This window comes from Mesoplodon bidens, assembly GCF_964165515.1.
Source record: "Mesoplodon bidens genome assembly, chromosome: 16".
NCBI lineage: Eukaryota > Metazoa > Chordata > Mammalia > Artiodactyla > Ziphiidae > Mesoplodon > Mesoplodon bidens.
In genome coordinates, this window is record NC_138173.1 from 18,874,539 (window position 1) to 18,891,085 (window position 16,547).

General features: G+C 45.4%; 1 protein-coding gene across 2 annotated transcripts in view; it reads right to left on the bottom strand.

The window, feature by feature from the left end:
- Nucleotides 1-16,267, bottom strand: part of JPH1 (junctophilin 1) — a 78,160-nt gene extending 61,893 nt beyond the window's left edge. For both annotated transcript variants that reach the window (XM_081258225.1, XM_081258224.1), the window contains exons 1-2: nt 15,562-16,267; nt 10,000-10,759 (exon numbers count right to left, since the gene is read on the bottom strand). In XM_081258225.1, the coding sequence (XP_081114351.1) occupies nt 10,000-10,759; nt 15,562-15,940 (1,139 nt within the window). In that variant the 5' untranslated portion in view covers nt 15,941-16,267. The remainder of the gene's footprint in view (nt 1-9,999; nt 10,760-15,561) is intronic.
- Nucleotides 16,268-16,547: the final 280 nt, after the last annotated feature.

A 16,547-nucleotide genomic window follows, 5' to 3' on the forward strand; every position in this document is an offset into this window, starting at 1 on the left:
TGCATTGTCATAAGGCAACAGATTCCCAAGCACTTAATGGGAGAACTGCTTTATTGGTACCTCTTAAAAAACAGCTGTGTCTAGTATCATGTACAGGAATTCCTCTTTCGTGGCAGGGCTCCTAAATGCCACTGTTCCTCAGGGCTACTGTCTGAGCTCTTTACATACAGTTCAAATCTTTCTGAGTTCCAGGCCCACGGCCCCTTTTGTCTTTTGGGCACCTCAAAATTTAAGAACTCAAAAACCCAAACTCATCTTCCTCTTTAAACCTGTACCTTCCTCCCCGGTCCCTTGTTTCAATCAACAGGACCAGCATCCTTCTAGGTGTCCAGGCCAGAAACCCGAGTCACTGACTCTTCTGGTTCACCACACCATCAACTAAGTCCTACTGAGTCTGCCTGGGAGGCTCTCGCCCATACCATTCACTTCTTCCCACCTCCACTGCCACTGCTTAGCTCACCCCAGGGGCTCTTACCTAGATTACTGGTCAGCCGCTTACTACTTAATCTGTCTCCAGTTTTATTGCCTGCCCCCGCCACTTCCCTATCTCTATACCACCTGCAAACAGGGTGATCTTTCTAATACTTGATCATGTAAGTCTGCTGCCTGAAACTATCAACAGGTCTCCTCTGTCTTCGGGATAACGCCTGAATCCCTTGTAGGTCAGTAAGCCCCTGCTTACTTCTCCACTTCATCTCTCAACAACCGCCACCTGGCGCCCTCTTTTCCAGCCACACCAAACATCTTCCAGCCTCCCAGATACATGAGTGCCACCGTCCTCCGCACCATCCTCCACCTTCTTCTGGAAGACATCTACCCATCCTTTGGTTCCCAGCTTGATACCACCTGCAGAATCTCGCCTCCAGCCCCAGCCTATGATTAAGCTCCTCCTGTGTGCTACCTAAACTCACAGCAAGGCGCCCATCATCCAATAGGTAACTGCTTTTTCAATCTGTACCAACCAGATGCTATGACAGAAAGGACTAGGTCCTAACCATAATTTTACATTTACATAGTACGTCATCGGTGAGTGACTGGAATTAATATTTCACTGAGATAAGAAGCAAACCTTATAAAATGGGCTGTCTTTTCTGGGAATCCAGGCCAGACTGTTACCTAACGTGTTAACAGACGACAGATAAGGGCTAAAGGTACCGCACTGTCAGGGCATTTGCATCTTTGCAAGGTAGCCTGTCAGTCCATAGCTCAACTGATTCTGAAATCACTGGGATGAGCCGGAGGGGGTGTGAACAAGTGACTGGGGCTGGTGGAGGGTGGGTGGAGCCCCGTCATCTGACACCCCACCATCCTCGCTCTTGAACCCTAAACTTTAACTTCTCAACAAGTGTTGACTAAGAGGCTCCCCCTATGCATCTCAGACCTTTCCCCAATAGATGGAAGTATATGTATGAAATCTTGAAATCCTAATTCCAAAAAGCTCCCTCACCAATGTAAAAAAAAAAAAAAAAAAAAAAAAAGAAACTGAGAGGGACACTTAGACCAAGCAACTGAGCTTAAAATTTGATTGACTTGATACTGTAAGATTTAGCAAAAAATTTCACCTCATTTAAAAGTTTTTAGACGCTAACAAAAAGTATAACAAAATGATTTGTTAATCTCTGGCATAACGGATCATTTTTAAAATACTAGAAAGTGAAATAAAAATTAATTGTATTGTACTTGGCTTGAATAAGTTTCTTTTGGCGCACGGGGAAATCCTAAGAAGATTTGACTTCAAAGAGCTGTACTATTTTCGAGGCAATCTTGATTCCTTACACATTAATTAAATTTCTGATAAAGCAGCTTACTCTGAATTGAGCATATTATACAAATAAATGTGAGACACCAACTGAAACAGAAGGGCAAAATTATTAAAAGCTGATTTGGTTGCACTCCCAAGAGGCCATTGGACTAAAGCTGAGTGACTTACATAAATACCTTTGGCATTTGTTGGATCCTGTTCCTAAACACAATGTTCATATTTCATCTATAATAAGAAAAGCATCTCAAAGATTTGCAAGGCACTAGTCTTGCAAGCGTCCAGTTTGGTGTCTTGAGTAAAGTGAGATTGGTAGAGTCAGCTTAATCCATGATGGAAAGTTGTGAGCAGGGTGCTCGGGCTGCCTGGCAGCTGCTGCTCGCAGGCGCCTCCCCGCTAGGTTAGCGTGCGCACAGAACCCTGCCACTGGCCCCAAAGCAGAGCTTCTCCTGGGCAAAGCCAAAGTTCCTATGGAGCACACGGGATGGAGCTTGAACCCAATCACACCTCCGCCTTTCCAGAAAACAGCTTAGCAGAGTGGTTTCCACTACAACGAAGCTGTACTGAAAAGTACCTGCTGCCTTAATGCTCCACCACATTGACTGAATCAGGAAAGTGTCGTATTTCACAGATAAATGAGATGGAATCTGCCGAAATTTCTGCAGTTAAAACCAGGCCAACATGTGTCCCCCAAGCCTAGGTTATCATCACCCTGGACTGTTTTTTCCCTCCAGTCTTCACAGCCGGTTGCCACCAATAAGGTCTCTGCAGAATTGACTATGACCTCACATGCCTCTCACACCACATACGGCACCTTTCCCTCACCCTCCCTGCTCCACGTGGACAGCTATGCCTACACGATTCAGGGTTTAGAAAGGAAAGCTTCTAATGGCCCTAGAGCCTGGGTAACTGTGTAGTCCTCCCATCATGGTGGCCCAAGGCTGAGCTTCATTACATCTATATTGCTTGGACCTACCTGTTAACCATTAAAACTCAGGCTCACCTCAATGCCTCAGGGTTTCTGAATGGGCCTGGCCCTGGGAGGGCTGGCTGAAGAATTTTTTTAAAGAAATATATTTAGAAACGAGATGGCCTAAGAATGTTTTATAAGGTGCTCACGATACAATGTGTTCCCATGTCATGTGTTAATGACCTGTTAAGCCACCAGGTGCTAGAACATCAGAGCTGAAGGAGGAGAGCAGGGCGAGGGCTTCCTCTGGGCTTCCCAGTTCGGCCTCTGGACTAGCATTAGAGCCAAGCTCTGCCCCCTGCTTCGGGGCAGGACAGGGCTGACGCCCAGGTTATCTTTGTGGTTTCAGCTGCTCTCTCCACACCCCCACATAATTCTCAGTGACTGCTCGGCCCCTTAAGAAGTCCTGGCCCCCGTGATAGGAAGAAGCATGTCTTTCTTTCAACAGCCTGGAGAAGAACGTGAGGAAACTAGAGTGGGTGCCTCACTTGCTCCCATGGGAAATGGGCAATCTTTGGTAAAAAACGACAAACATGTATTGAAAACTTCGATGTGCAATACAGAAACCACAACACACGTAAAGGATAATGGTGACCGACACTAATATAGCCAAACAATATGAAGATGAAGTCTCTGTTATCCTCCACTGTCTTCAGGATTAGGACCTCAGCCTAGCTTGATAGAAACACATGGGGCCATTTCCTTGCTCATTTTCTCTTCAGTCTTAAAAAATGTAACTGCCTGTTGACAATATATTGACTCCACACCGACTGAGGCTGGGAAAGGGGTGAGTCTGGACACACACGTCTGCACACAGGCCTGGTGGACTTAACTCCGTTCCTTTTGCTTAGCCTTATTTCCGCTTCCCAAGCTTTCCTTCCCTTCCTGCTTCCATCTTTACCTCCATCTCAGGCTGGCTTCTTGGTCTTCTATCAACCTTCACTTTTGGGAATGGTACTTGTAGGATTGACATGTTTTCTAAAACATTAACTAGATGTAGGGATTTACAGGTTAAAGTCCCATGACACCCACTCTTTCATTCAACCCTTAAAACAACCCTCCTGTGCAGAAAAAGGCAAATATCAGTCCCCACACACAGAAGCTTTTCCGCACCTCAAGGCCTGAGTGTTTTAACCAAGCCTCTGGAATCTGCTCATAGGCTGGTGAGAGCAGGTGGAAAAGGGTGACAGGCAGCAAAAGCAGATATGGAAGAACACAGGAGACACAACTGAAAAAAAAATAATTAATGCTCTTCTCAGCCATAAATTCCCACATTTTAGGTGATTTGCCCCTCAAATTTCTTATTTAACAGTCTCTTCATTAAAGTGACTTATGAGGCATTACAAGGAATCCGCCTTCCTATGAAAAATCACTTATGCTAATAGTTGAAAATTAACCAGAGCCCCAGTAGAAGAAACAAAAACATTCATGGAAGAGGTAACCTAAAATTGTTTTTAAAGATGTGATACAGCCACTAATATTACCGAAAAGAAATAAAGATAAAATATAAACTATTATAATATCGATTTTCAAAAGAGAAAGAGAAACCTTTTGTCCAACAGAATCTAAGGACCTCAAATTCCTTGTTCTTTACAATAACTTGGCAGATTGAGCTTTTTCCTAAAATTGGTGGTAATAAGTTTAATTTGGATCCATAATGTGCACTGGCTCATGGTTGACTTTGGGCTTTAATAGGTGTGAATGCAGTCAAGTAATCCTGTGAGGGACTGCTCCACTGAATGTTATTATTTGAGCTAAAGAAAAATGACCCCAAAAAATGGCTGGACAAGAAAACCTTTCAAAAGGAAATAGACAGCTGAATATTCAGCAAACTTAGATTTTTAAAAGACAATAAGCTCTTATGTTCTGCCTTATCACAAATTTTGGTGATGTCAACTAAGTAGGATAGGCCAGTGTTATTGTAGTTAGTAGAAGGTGACTTCCTGGACATTTCTTATAGGACACTCACAGGTATCACTGGACCAGCTCATGAAGAATGGAATTAACAGTCTGGCTTAACTAGAAGCTGTTATTCCCTGGCTCTGCTTTAGTTTTGACACTTTAATGATGGTGACCTAATTAGGGAAAAGGGCACCTCTAACACGTACTTTTGCATTTTCTGCACTTCCTTGACTATTGCCAGATTACAGGGTGATGACCTGTGAGACCTAGGTTTCCTGTCTGAGAACTGCGGTTTAAAAATGTCTGGCAAAATGGAATTAGAAACACTGGCAGTGTAGGTATCCAAAGTAGTGAGGATGTGATTCACTCATTCATCAAATATTTACTAGAGCTCTTACAAAAGTGCCCTGATCTAAACTAGCTGCTGGTAATACAAAAGTGAGCCCAGCTGCCTTCAGGGCCTGGCTCTCCAATCTAAGCTGGAGACAGACATACTACACCAACATACTGAAATACAACGACGATTTAGACTAACGGGGGGATTTGGACCGAGGCGGTGGGGTGGGAAGGGTAGGGGTGGGGAAACCCTCTGTGAAGAAGAGGCTCTATGTCTAAGCCAGAGAGCGGAGCAGCCCGAGGGGCCGGCCAGGGGAGCCGGGCCTGGGTACCAGCCAGAGGGATGGATGAGCAAAGACTTCCCTGAAGGAAAGCTGTAGTGGCTGAGTCATTCTGGGCATGGAGGAAAGGGGGAGAGTGGCATGAAATTGTAATGTACCTTTTTAAAAGAGAAGTATGGGAAATACATTTTTCCTGTAGGATTAAAAAAAAAAACAAACCTGTCATTTTAATATGTAAGTCCCAAACCGGCAATCAGGGAATCCAATCTCTGGTTCTGCAAACGGACGGAGCAAGCTCACCAGATCCCTTGATGCTGAAGTCCTCCACGTGCTATCTGGCTGCTTCCATCCCTCTGTACGGCTACACCTGTGACAAGCACAGCAGGGCTGGGCAGGGGACAGCCCATTCCCTGTCTGGTGCTGCCATTACCACCTGAAGCGGCACTAACGGTTGGGGAGAGGCCGGGAGCGGACAGCTCCACCCCACTCGTCAGCCTGACCCACCGCTGACACTTCACAGTGGTCCTGGGGGATGCCCAGCCCATCACCCGACTAGCTGCAGTGAGGCTGGCCACAGAGTTAGTGAGCAAGGGTCACTATCCCACTCCGCTCTCTCCGCCCTTCTTAGTTCTCTTTCTTCTAATCTGATAACAAGGAAGCAAGTATAAACAAATACCCGTGGTTCTCAGATGCTTTAGGCCAGAGCTCTCCCATCCTTTTCACCACACCTCTTCTACCCTTTAGCATAACTACTCCTTCTAAGGCCCATACTCTACAAAGCTCTTCCTCTGTCTACACCCCTCCCCTAAATTGTCTATTCGTTTCCATGGACGTGTGGTTCTCCAAGGGTCACTTAAATGCCTCAACCAAATGCCTCACCTTAAAATCCCTCCTTAAAATATTTTTCTCAAGTAACAGTCATTTGAACATCTCTCTTAAGGAATTACTGGAGACAAGAGTTAGTGGAGTAAAAAAATGACCAAATGAGAAAAATGACTGAAATGACAGGGACAGTGGGGTGACCTTGGGCAGAGCCCTCAGTCTCTGCCTCTGAAAATGAGGAGCTTGAAATGTGCAGAGTTGCTCCCCTTTCTCTTGCACATTTCTTAAAAAACAAGGTGGAGACATTTTCTCAATTCCATGTGATGATTTCTACTCTCAGGGCCAAGACAAGAGGAGAACAAAACATTTTTTAAAAATCTTATTAACATAAAATCATATAAACTTTTGGAATTAGAACAGACACCTAAAGAAAGGTTATAGGAGTCGGCAAATTATTAGCATCCCTTAAAGTTTTAATTCTTTTTTTTCTTTAATTTTTATAAAGTTTTAACTCTGAGTGCTAGCTAAACTTTTAACTCTTTGAGTGCTAGCCAAACTAGCTAGGAAACTTTCAGTAACTACTGATTCTATTGCATTATTTCTAACATCTACTACCTCTTCTCTGTCATCCTCATATTCCCTGATCTATAAAAATTAAACAGGGGTCCATAATAAGCCTTCAGAAATAAGCCTCCTGTGTTTACTGGGAAGATGCACCACTCCGTCTTCAATGAAGTAAAGGAAAGATCCACAGATCTACCATGGTTTCCTGAATCTTTGGGCCGAAGATGCTTGGTTTCATGTCTCCTGATTTCCCTGAGGAGCCATTTTCACAGAAGGTAATTATTTTCCCTCAAAGCTAGGCTTTGTTTCCAGATAAAATAAGGTGATGGTACAAAAGCGGATCCATTTCCCTGGGATTTCAGAAACAAACAAAAATCTCTGTAGCATAAAAAATAACAGTGATAGGGGCTTCCCTGGTGGCGCAGTGGTTGAGAGTCCGCCTGCCGATGCAGGGGACACGGGTTCGTGCCCCGGTCCGGGAAGATCCCACATGCTGCGGAGCGGCTGGGCCCGTGAGCCATGGCCACTGAGCCTGCATGTCTGGAGCCTGTGCTCCGCAACGGGAGAGGCCACAACAGTGAGAGGCCCGCGTACCACAAAAACAAACAAACAAAAAAAACAATGATACAATAATAACACTATGGGGGGGGCAATCTGAAGTGGTCAATAACCATTTACAGATCATCTCCCTTTGTTCCTAATGTTGAACTAGTGATTTCAACAGCGGCCGCTGCCAGGAGTCTTACTTTCTAGTTCTTATTCTGCCGTCACTGGGGCAGGGGAAGGGGAAGAGAGTCTTTATGTTCTTAAACTTTTGATATTTTTGAAGCAAAAACCGTTCATAACAACTGCTAGAAGGGTCAGGAAGGACTAGGCAAGTTGCAAAACTCTGTATCTGAAGTAGTCATTAAAGCAAGGAATCTGGAAAGAGACCAAACCAGTGAAAGTGAAATATAAAAGGTTAATCGAGCGTTAAAAATTTTTTTTGCCTATCATGTCATCAGAACAGTGTTTTTTTCCTTGTGGTAAGAACACTTAACATGAGATCTACCCTGTTAAAACGTTAAGCGCACACTACAGTATTGTTAACTACAGGCACAATGTTGTAGAGAGCTCTAGAACGATTCATCCTGCTTAACTGCCGCTTTATACCTTGGAACAGCAACTTCCAATTTCTCCCTCCCTTCAGCCCCTGGCAACCACCATTTTACTGTTTCTTTCTATGCGTTTGACCATTATAGATCTCGCCTATAAGTGGAATCATGCAATATATTTGTCCTGTGACTGGCTTATATCACTAAGCATAATGAACCGAGCATTTTTTAAACAGCTAAGTGAAATCTTTACGAAGGAGCTAACTAGCTAGAAGCACAAGCTCATAAGCTAAATGTCTGTTAATTATAAACTATTATAACACACTACATAATACCACCCCAAAAGACTTTCGACAGAGAGACTGTGCCTAGAACTTGGGTAAGAGTTTTACGATACCAGTAAAATCAGAGATCTTTGCATCACAGCTTTTCATTATGTAGGTTCCTCCCATTTAATCATAAAAGTCAATAATTAACGCAAGCGTAAGAAAGTTATTTGCTAGAATGTCCCGCATAGGTTTATCTTCCACCTGCCAAGACTGAATTACCTCTAGTATTATCACTAGGTGAAAACAAAAGGGAAGAATCCAAGAGCACATTTCAAATTAGAGACTAGGGCCTAACGAAAAGTGTATCAATTAGCTCTAAAAGTTATCAGAGGGCCATGGGAGCTGGAAAGGTTAGATGTGCCAAGTACCCTATCTACAAGCAAAGTGAAAAGCAAGTAGATGCAATGCTTGGTGATCAGAGAAAACCATGATCTAAAATAAAAGATGCTCAGCAGATAAGAGAGGAGAGACCGTTCTTGAAAGTTTGTGCCAATTAACAAGCAATATTAACTTTAAAATTGGGATAAAGATGGAAATCTTGAACCCTTTAATATCATATATATCTAACAATAATACAAAAACCAAGACCGTCTCCATTTTCCAATTAGTGTTTCAGACACTCAGAAGTAAACAGCAGCCATAAAATAGGGGCATTAAAAAAAAAAGAATTTCAGAAGTCTAGAAGTATTAAGTTGAACAATATGAAATCGCCATTTTTTGTACATCAAAAAGTTCGAACATCAGAATTTTCACATGGTTCCACCAAAGAAAAGGGAGGGCTCATTAATTTAATGGTAAGAATAAAAACCTGAAGACATGCTAAGAGTTCGTGGTTTCACTAGGAGAATAGTACTGAAGCAGGAAAAGGATTTTTAATATTCTATGATAAACATTATGTGTCAAATCACACGAAACTCGGGCCAGTCAGTACCTGCTCAAATGAGCCTAAGAATAAAATTTTCCACGTATAACCGTCCCACTTTCTTTTTTGACTAACATATGACATCCAACCCTAGTAAAATTCTATTCCCAGTCGGTTTCTCCACGCCCTGGTTGGATGCCTGAACCTGCCTATCATGGGTAGAACTTGAGGGGCGTGCCCACACACACCTCACTTCTCAATCTACTATTCACCACTCAGTCCTACACACTCCAGCCCTCCTCTGCCGCTCTTTCTTTTAACCTTGGCACCCTGACAGTCCCATCTGTCTTTGTCAGGCTCTCCCCCACCCCCTTCCTCTACAATACACCAGTGATCTAGTCTTTCTCGCATAGAATGGGGGGATTCTGCTGAGCCTCAGTCACTCTGCCTTTCCCATGTAGGTAAGCTTTGCTGTTCAAAGAATATCTGCTGGATTTTGTCATGTAACTTTACATTTCTGCCTTATCTGAATCCTGATGAGTTTCTCAAAACCAATCTCACCTATAAGGCATCAATAAACAGAACTTGAATGTTACAAATTAGGATAATTTTCTAAGGCGGAGCTGTACACACCTCCAACTTTAATATTAGAATAAAGGGACTCACCTACACTAGGTGGGTTTCCATGTGGATGGTATTTTCTTTCCGGCACACAAAAGCACTGTGCTCCCTCTGGAAGTATTTCAGGGGTACTTTTTTTTTTTTTTTTAAAGTAACTTCCTGGACTCTGGGAAATGTACACAGGCTCTGAGTCAACTCCATCACGTTCAGTATTAGGGAAGTAATTTATGTGAGGAAGGGAACCGCAATGTGCCTTCGACATTTTTTGAGGGCGGAAAGTTTCAGAAGAGTGCAGGTACGTTTCTGACTCTTTCTATTGGGCTTAATCATTTTCCACCTTTGATTCCGGCAGTTGTAGAACCTATTTGGTGACGTCACCAAAGCACTGACAAACATATTATTTGATATTCCACTGCTGCGAAGGCCCCGGGCAGAACCACCCATCCTGTGCGTACATACCTTGAATTTGCTATTTCCACTTTGGTTCTCGCCATGGCGGCTGCCCTTTGCGCGCCTTCGATCGCTCTGTCCACCTTCTCCCTAGTTTTTGTATTTCGTATTGGTATAAGCTGCTTCCTTATTCCACGGACCAGAATATTATTTTTGTATTTTCCCTCTTCCTTAGAGCCGTCGGGAAACACGGTGCAGCCGTACCCGTGCCTCTTGTTATTTGCCCACTCGCCTTCATACTTCATGCCGTTGGAGCGCTCGCTGATGCCGAAGCCGGTGCGCTTGTCGTTCTTCCACTCGCCCATGTACGTTTCCGTGGTGGTGGCGTCCACGTTGTCTTCCACCGGGCAGAAATCACAATCTACGTCGCCGAAGCTGATGGTGGAGTTGGCGTCGCTGGAGCTGATTCGGCTCATGGCCGCGTCGCTGCGGACCGAGCTGCGCTTGCTGGAGATGGAGGACTTGGATTCCGACTTGCGCAGTTTCATGCTCCCCAAGAGGGAGCCCCGGCGGAAGAGGCCGCCCTTCTTTTTGCCCGCGAGCTCGGCGTCGGCATGGAAGTTGAGCACGAAGCCCCCGCGGCTGCCGGCCGGGCTGTCGGCGGCGGCCGCGGCGTCGTGGAGAACGCTGCCGTTGCTCTGCTCGCTGCGCAGCGAGGCCAGCGACGTGCGCAGCGGCGAGCGGATCACCGTGGCCATGCCGTAGGGCACGCTCTGGCGCACGCCGTAGCCGTGTCGCATGCCGCCGGCCCACTGGCCCTGGTAGGTACCTTCGAGAGACCGCAAGAGAGCACAGCGTGAGTCTGGGGCCGAGGGGGCGCTGGCGCCTGCGAGCCCTGCGCGCAGGCCCGGCGGCCCAAGGTGCAATCCCGCACATTGCCAAGTCAACTCTTAGGGATGCTTTTAAAATTCCATTTGTGAATCCCGTCCCTGAGATGTTGTGCCTAGACCTTTTCTGTAATTGTATGAAGGCTTTTTGTATACAGCTGTGGTGGCTAAAAAGCGTGCACTGTTTACCTCTGGGAAAACTGAGATAAACTTCCACACTTAGCATTATGGAATTCATCTCAGGGCAAAGGTGTGCTTGACAGTATCCACTAAAACTTTGTTGACACCGGATCACTTTTTCAATGAATATTATGCCTTCTCAGGAAAAGGATAATCTCTAATCGAAAGCATTTGTTTTCAGTAAGTTTTTCTATTAAATAAATTAGCAGAGACGTTTAAAAATTAATCTGGAGCAGCTTTTTAAATAACCTTAGGGGGAACTGAATGTTAAGATTAGGGAACTTAGAATTTTCTCTTCTACATCAAGTTCATTTCCTTTTAATTAAAGGAAAATTTTAAATTAAAATATCCCCCAAAAGAAGCTATGTAGAAATTTTAAGATGTAATTACTTCCTTATTATTCCTAACTCACAATATCACAGAAAAGCAATCATGATAACAGTCTGTCTTGACTTCTTTCAGTTTCTGATTATACCGAGCTACCTTGCCATTTTGTATTGCCGTGAAGATTTCTATTGCATGGCATACATTTATTTTTAAAATACCGAGAAGTGCTGCTTATAGTTTTATATCATTGTGTTAACAAGGGCTGATTACTGCACTTAAAAGTTAAAGCCATAATGGCTCCAAAGTCAAAAGTTTTGACGAATTTCAAGACTACCATCTCTTTCTGTTCATTCTGATATATTTTTGGTATATAAATAGACAGTAGCAGGGAGACAATGAAATATGAAGTGGGTCTGGTACTGTGAATGTCATATTGTGGGTAGGCCTTAACATCTTAACCTGACACCTAAGAACTTCTGAGGAGGTGGGCATAAACCCCAAAGGATAAGATAGTCAAATAGAACATTTCAATTCAAGAAGCTTTCTACTGAATATTAGCCATCTCCAAACAGGGAAGGAAACAGAATTATTTCCTTAATAATTATTTCTTTAACAGGGAAGGAAAATGAATTATTAGGAAATTGCAACTTACCTTCCCTTTTCCTGATAGATAAAATTTTAAGTTCTAAGATAAAAGTTATACAACCTGACTTACACGCACTAAAACTACCTTATTTATTTATTTATTTATTTATTTTTCGGTACGCGGGCCTCTCACTGTTGTGACCTCTCCCGTTGTGGAGCACAGGCTCCGGACGCGCAGGCTCAGCGGCCATGGCTCACGGGCCCAGCCGCGCCGCGGCATGTGGGATCTTCCCGGACCGGGGCACGAACCCGTGTCCCCTGCATCGGCAGGCGGACTCTCAACCACTGCGCCACCAGGGAAGCCCAAAACTACTTTATTTTTAAACACTTGTTTAAATAAGCAAGGAATGCTATAATTGTATCCTCCTAACTTTTCTACATAATGACAAGTTAATTTTGCTAGAACAACTTCCAACATACTGTTTGATATCAAGAAGTATTTACACTTTTAAAATGCAACCATACTGTCTTAGGAATTCCTAACACTGGGGGGAAATTAACAGCTAGTTTCCTTAAACTGCTATCTCCAGAAAGTATTTAGAATTTCCAACGACGTATTGCTTGAAAACTCTAAGTGGTTTAAGGCAACAGCAATAATTAGAAAGTTGAGGTTGTTGCTTAACTGTCGAGTTGAGAAGCAGAACAATGGCATTGGCTATATTCCCATCCTATTCTGTTGAGGAACAGTATATGGAAGAATTCCTCCACAGAATTGCTAGAAACCAATTTACAGTCAAAGTGTTAGTGGCTCATCTGAAATTTAAAACAGGTTTAGTCAATGAACCTAGCAAAAAAAGCGCCTCTAGTTCTTTACGAAGCAGGTGGTTTCCACCTGCTCCCTGCTGCTCAAATAAAGTTCTAATTAGTTCCTCGCAATTCCTTAAATATAGATGCATAGTTCACAAGTTTAAAAATTATTTTCATGGGTTTGAAGTTATGTTCTATGATTCTGTATCTGGGAGCTGATTTTCTAGATATGGCCATTTTCACTAAATAAGCTTGTAGTGGAAGGCATCCAGTTCAGAGAGAATTCCGGTCAAATTTAGACTTTATTATGCCAAACTTAAATCTACATGCTGTGAATGGGTATGTGCATGTGCAAGTATGCATGTAATTAACAAAACAATGTGTCTTCCTAGATATTTTCAATAGTTTCACGACAGGTGAAAAAAGGAACCACAGCAGGATCAGAATTTGCACCAAATATTCTGGGATCCTAGACTTGGATTTCATGAGTATGGTACTAATTTATTCTTAATATTCAGGGAGTTTCTATTTCAGTAACACTTCACACACAAATCACTAATAAAATAAACCGAGTGATACTTGTCAATGGAATTATGACTTCCTTCCTCTAGTTTAATGTCACCACAAAATACATGGAATCAGATTTTCCCTAGGTCTGAAAGGGTAGCTAGGGATGGACTTGTGGTGCAGAGGCAAAAAGTAAAAATAGGGGAAGTGATATGTCCTGTTTTGGCCAAAATCTTTGTATGAAATAAGCTGTAGCAATACACTTCAATTTAGGCCCTCATTTTATGATTCAGGACTTTCTAATTAGCTAACTGACTGGCATATGAAAGAAAAAGAGTAGGAATAGTGATTTTTTAGAGTTTTTTCTCCCCTTCCTAATTGGTAGCATATTAGATTTTTTTTTTTTGGTAGAAAAAGAGAACCACAGTCCTACAGTTATGCCAAATTTTGAGGTTTTTAAAAAATTCTTTTAAAAGTTAGTTTTAAAACAAGATGCTGATTATCCACAGTCATCCTAGACACTTATTTGAGCTTCTACAACACATACATAGAGGACCTTTACTGTGCTACATATATTTTCATTGCTAGGTATAGTGAATACTCTAAGCCAAGAGATTTTGTTTAATGAGTAGTAACTTTAAAAGAAGACTCACTTATTTTTAGCCTTCCAAATACTGAAGTAAAAGAACTATCCATGGCCTTCTTGAAAGGTTATAAAATAACGCACACATATGAAAGATAAGTTTTGTATTCCAACTTTCGAGCATGGAATTTAGTTATATTGTAGACCCGGGGCCTCCAATAAAATCCAATCACAAGCTAACATGTTTGTAAGGCTGTCAACCAAGGCACTCTATGCCCATTCAGAACATTTAAGGGCCCTAATTAACTACTGTGGAACTTGAAACTCCTGCAGCCCATATACAAGTATTAGAGTAAGTCCCCCCTCCTTTTAATCCATGAGAACCATATCCTTCATTTATACTGTAGGATGAAAAGATGTCCTTTTTAGCAAATCCTACCATTCTGCCGTTTTGCATTTGAAACACGGCCCAACTGTTCTGAGTAAGTGAAGTGTACAAATTGTATAAGCTTTTATATAAGCAGTGGCCTGGGCTGCCGTGGGGTTGCCGTGGGCTGGAGAAACTTTTAACTGGATCCCTTTAATATCCTCCAACTCTGAGCTGCAGAATTCTGAAATGTGACCTTGCTTCCTACAGCCCTCTTCAATTAACTGATTACGTTTAGTATAAGAAAATGTATTTTGCCAAAGCATAAGACAGTCATGCTTCTCAGTTTATTACAAAAGGAAATTCATCAGATTTTGATACCTGTTTCAATAATATACGTTTCCTGGTTGGAAAAAAAAAAGGGAACTCTGCCCTCTTATATACAAAATTTCTTTTGCAAATATTGTTTAAATATTAAAACAAGGTGAATTTTGCTCACAGCCAGCATACCATTTCGGCCATACACCTTATTGCAAATCGGCGATTGCGTACTGCCATTCTCAGGAGTAAAGTAGCTGTTAACTTAGCAACTATACCTTTCAATTGTATTTTTTAAAACGTAGACTCCATTGTTCATTTCTAAAGTGTTTTCCTCATAATTTGTCCACTTATCTGCAGCTCAACAATGAGTACCTTCTTTTGATGGAAAACCAATACTTCAAGAAACCGAATGAAAACCAGAAAGAAAACCCCACATCCTCCGAATCCCACCTGCATCAGGTGGCCTCTCCACTCCCATAACTAGGCTGTTTCCAAAAGCACCTCAGATAAGGAACAATTCCCCAACATCCTAGTTAATGGGGTTCTGGCTTCTATCTTTAGGCTACCAGAGGACCAGAAGCGAAATACGACTCCACGTGAAACCAATCCCAGGAGCGGTCCGCAGCGACCGCCAGCCTCACAAGCCCAGGGCGTTCGCTCTAACTCCACGGGAGTGGTGATTTCAAACCCGCCCGGGAGAGGGAGGGATCAGGAACGTAATGTGACGGGCTCAAGTGACAGCGTCCCCTCTCCAGCCCAACCCTCCCGGGCGCGCTCCCTCCCGGTGGCAGCGCGGCGCCGGCCAGGTATATTCACGCCTTGCTCCCCAGGGTGTGCACACACCGCCCGCTCCAAGAACCGGGTCAGATCCAACCCTTGCGCACCAGTCGCGTCCCACTGCACCCTCCCGGGAAGAGCGGGCGCGGGAAGAGGGTGGGAGGCTTCCCCAGGTATTTTGGCGGGTTTCCGGACACGTGCGCCTCGCGTCCTCCCCGCTTCCCCGCAGTCTGGGCAAAGCCCACCGCACTAGCTCGCGAAGCAGCCGAGCCGCCAACGACGCCGCTCACCTCCGTCCCCGTAGGTCTCCACGCCGTACCCGTCCTGCAGCCCGTTACTCCAGGTACCCTCGTAGCGAGCGGGGGTGCACAGGCTCTGCCGAACCCCGTAGCGCCCCTTGAAGCCATGTGACCACTCCCCCCGGTACATCCACTTGCCCTTCGTCTCCACCCCCAGCCCGTGCCGCTTGCCCTGCGCCCAGTAGCCCTGGTAGGTGTTGCCGCTGGGCCAGGTGTAGCCTCCGACCACCTCGAAGCCGTGCGACCAGGAGCCCGAGTACTCGCCCTGGCCCTTGGGCCCCGTGCAGATGCCATGCCCGTGCGCCTTGCCCTCCTCCCAGCCGCCGCAGTAGGTGCCGCCATCGTCGAAGTCGAACCTTCCGCCCGTCATTCGGGGGGCAGCCCCGGCGCGCTCCCCGCGGGGGCACGGACGCGGGCAGAGCTGGGCACGGCAGGGTGTAGCTCGGGGGTGGAGGCCCGGCGGGCGAGCTCACGACAGCGCCCCGGGCAGCTCGCGCCGCCGCTCGGCTCCAGTCCGACGCCGCCCCCGTCCTCCCCTCTTCTCTCGCCGCTGCCGCTGCCGCCGCTGCCGCCGCCGCCACCGCCGCCTTCCTCCTCCTCCTCCTCCTCCTTCGCCGCTGCCGCCGCCGCCCTGGCCACCGCCGCGCGCGAGAGGACAGCCCGGGCTCCGGAGCGGACCTTCAGCTGCTCCCACCCGCCCACGTGAGCCGGGCACCGCCCCGCGCCCGCCCCTCGTCCCCTCCCCGGGCGCCGAGGCCCGGCCCCGCGGCGCTCCCGCACCGCCCCCCCACCCCCCCACCCGGGCCTTGTCCCCAGCCCCGGGAGCCGCCGCTTCCCCGGCGGGCGGGCTGGCTTGGGACCGGCCGGCGCGCGTGTGTTCGCGCAGCGGGATGCGGGTGGGAGGGCGATTGTGCCCAGGGCCGCGCGCGAGTCCCCGCCTGCCTGGAGGCGGAGGCGAGGCCGCGTGTGTGGAGGCA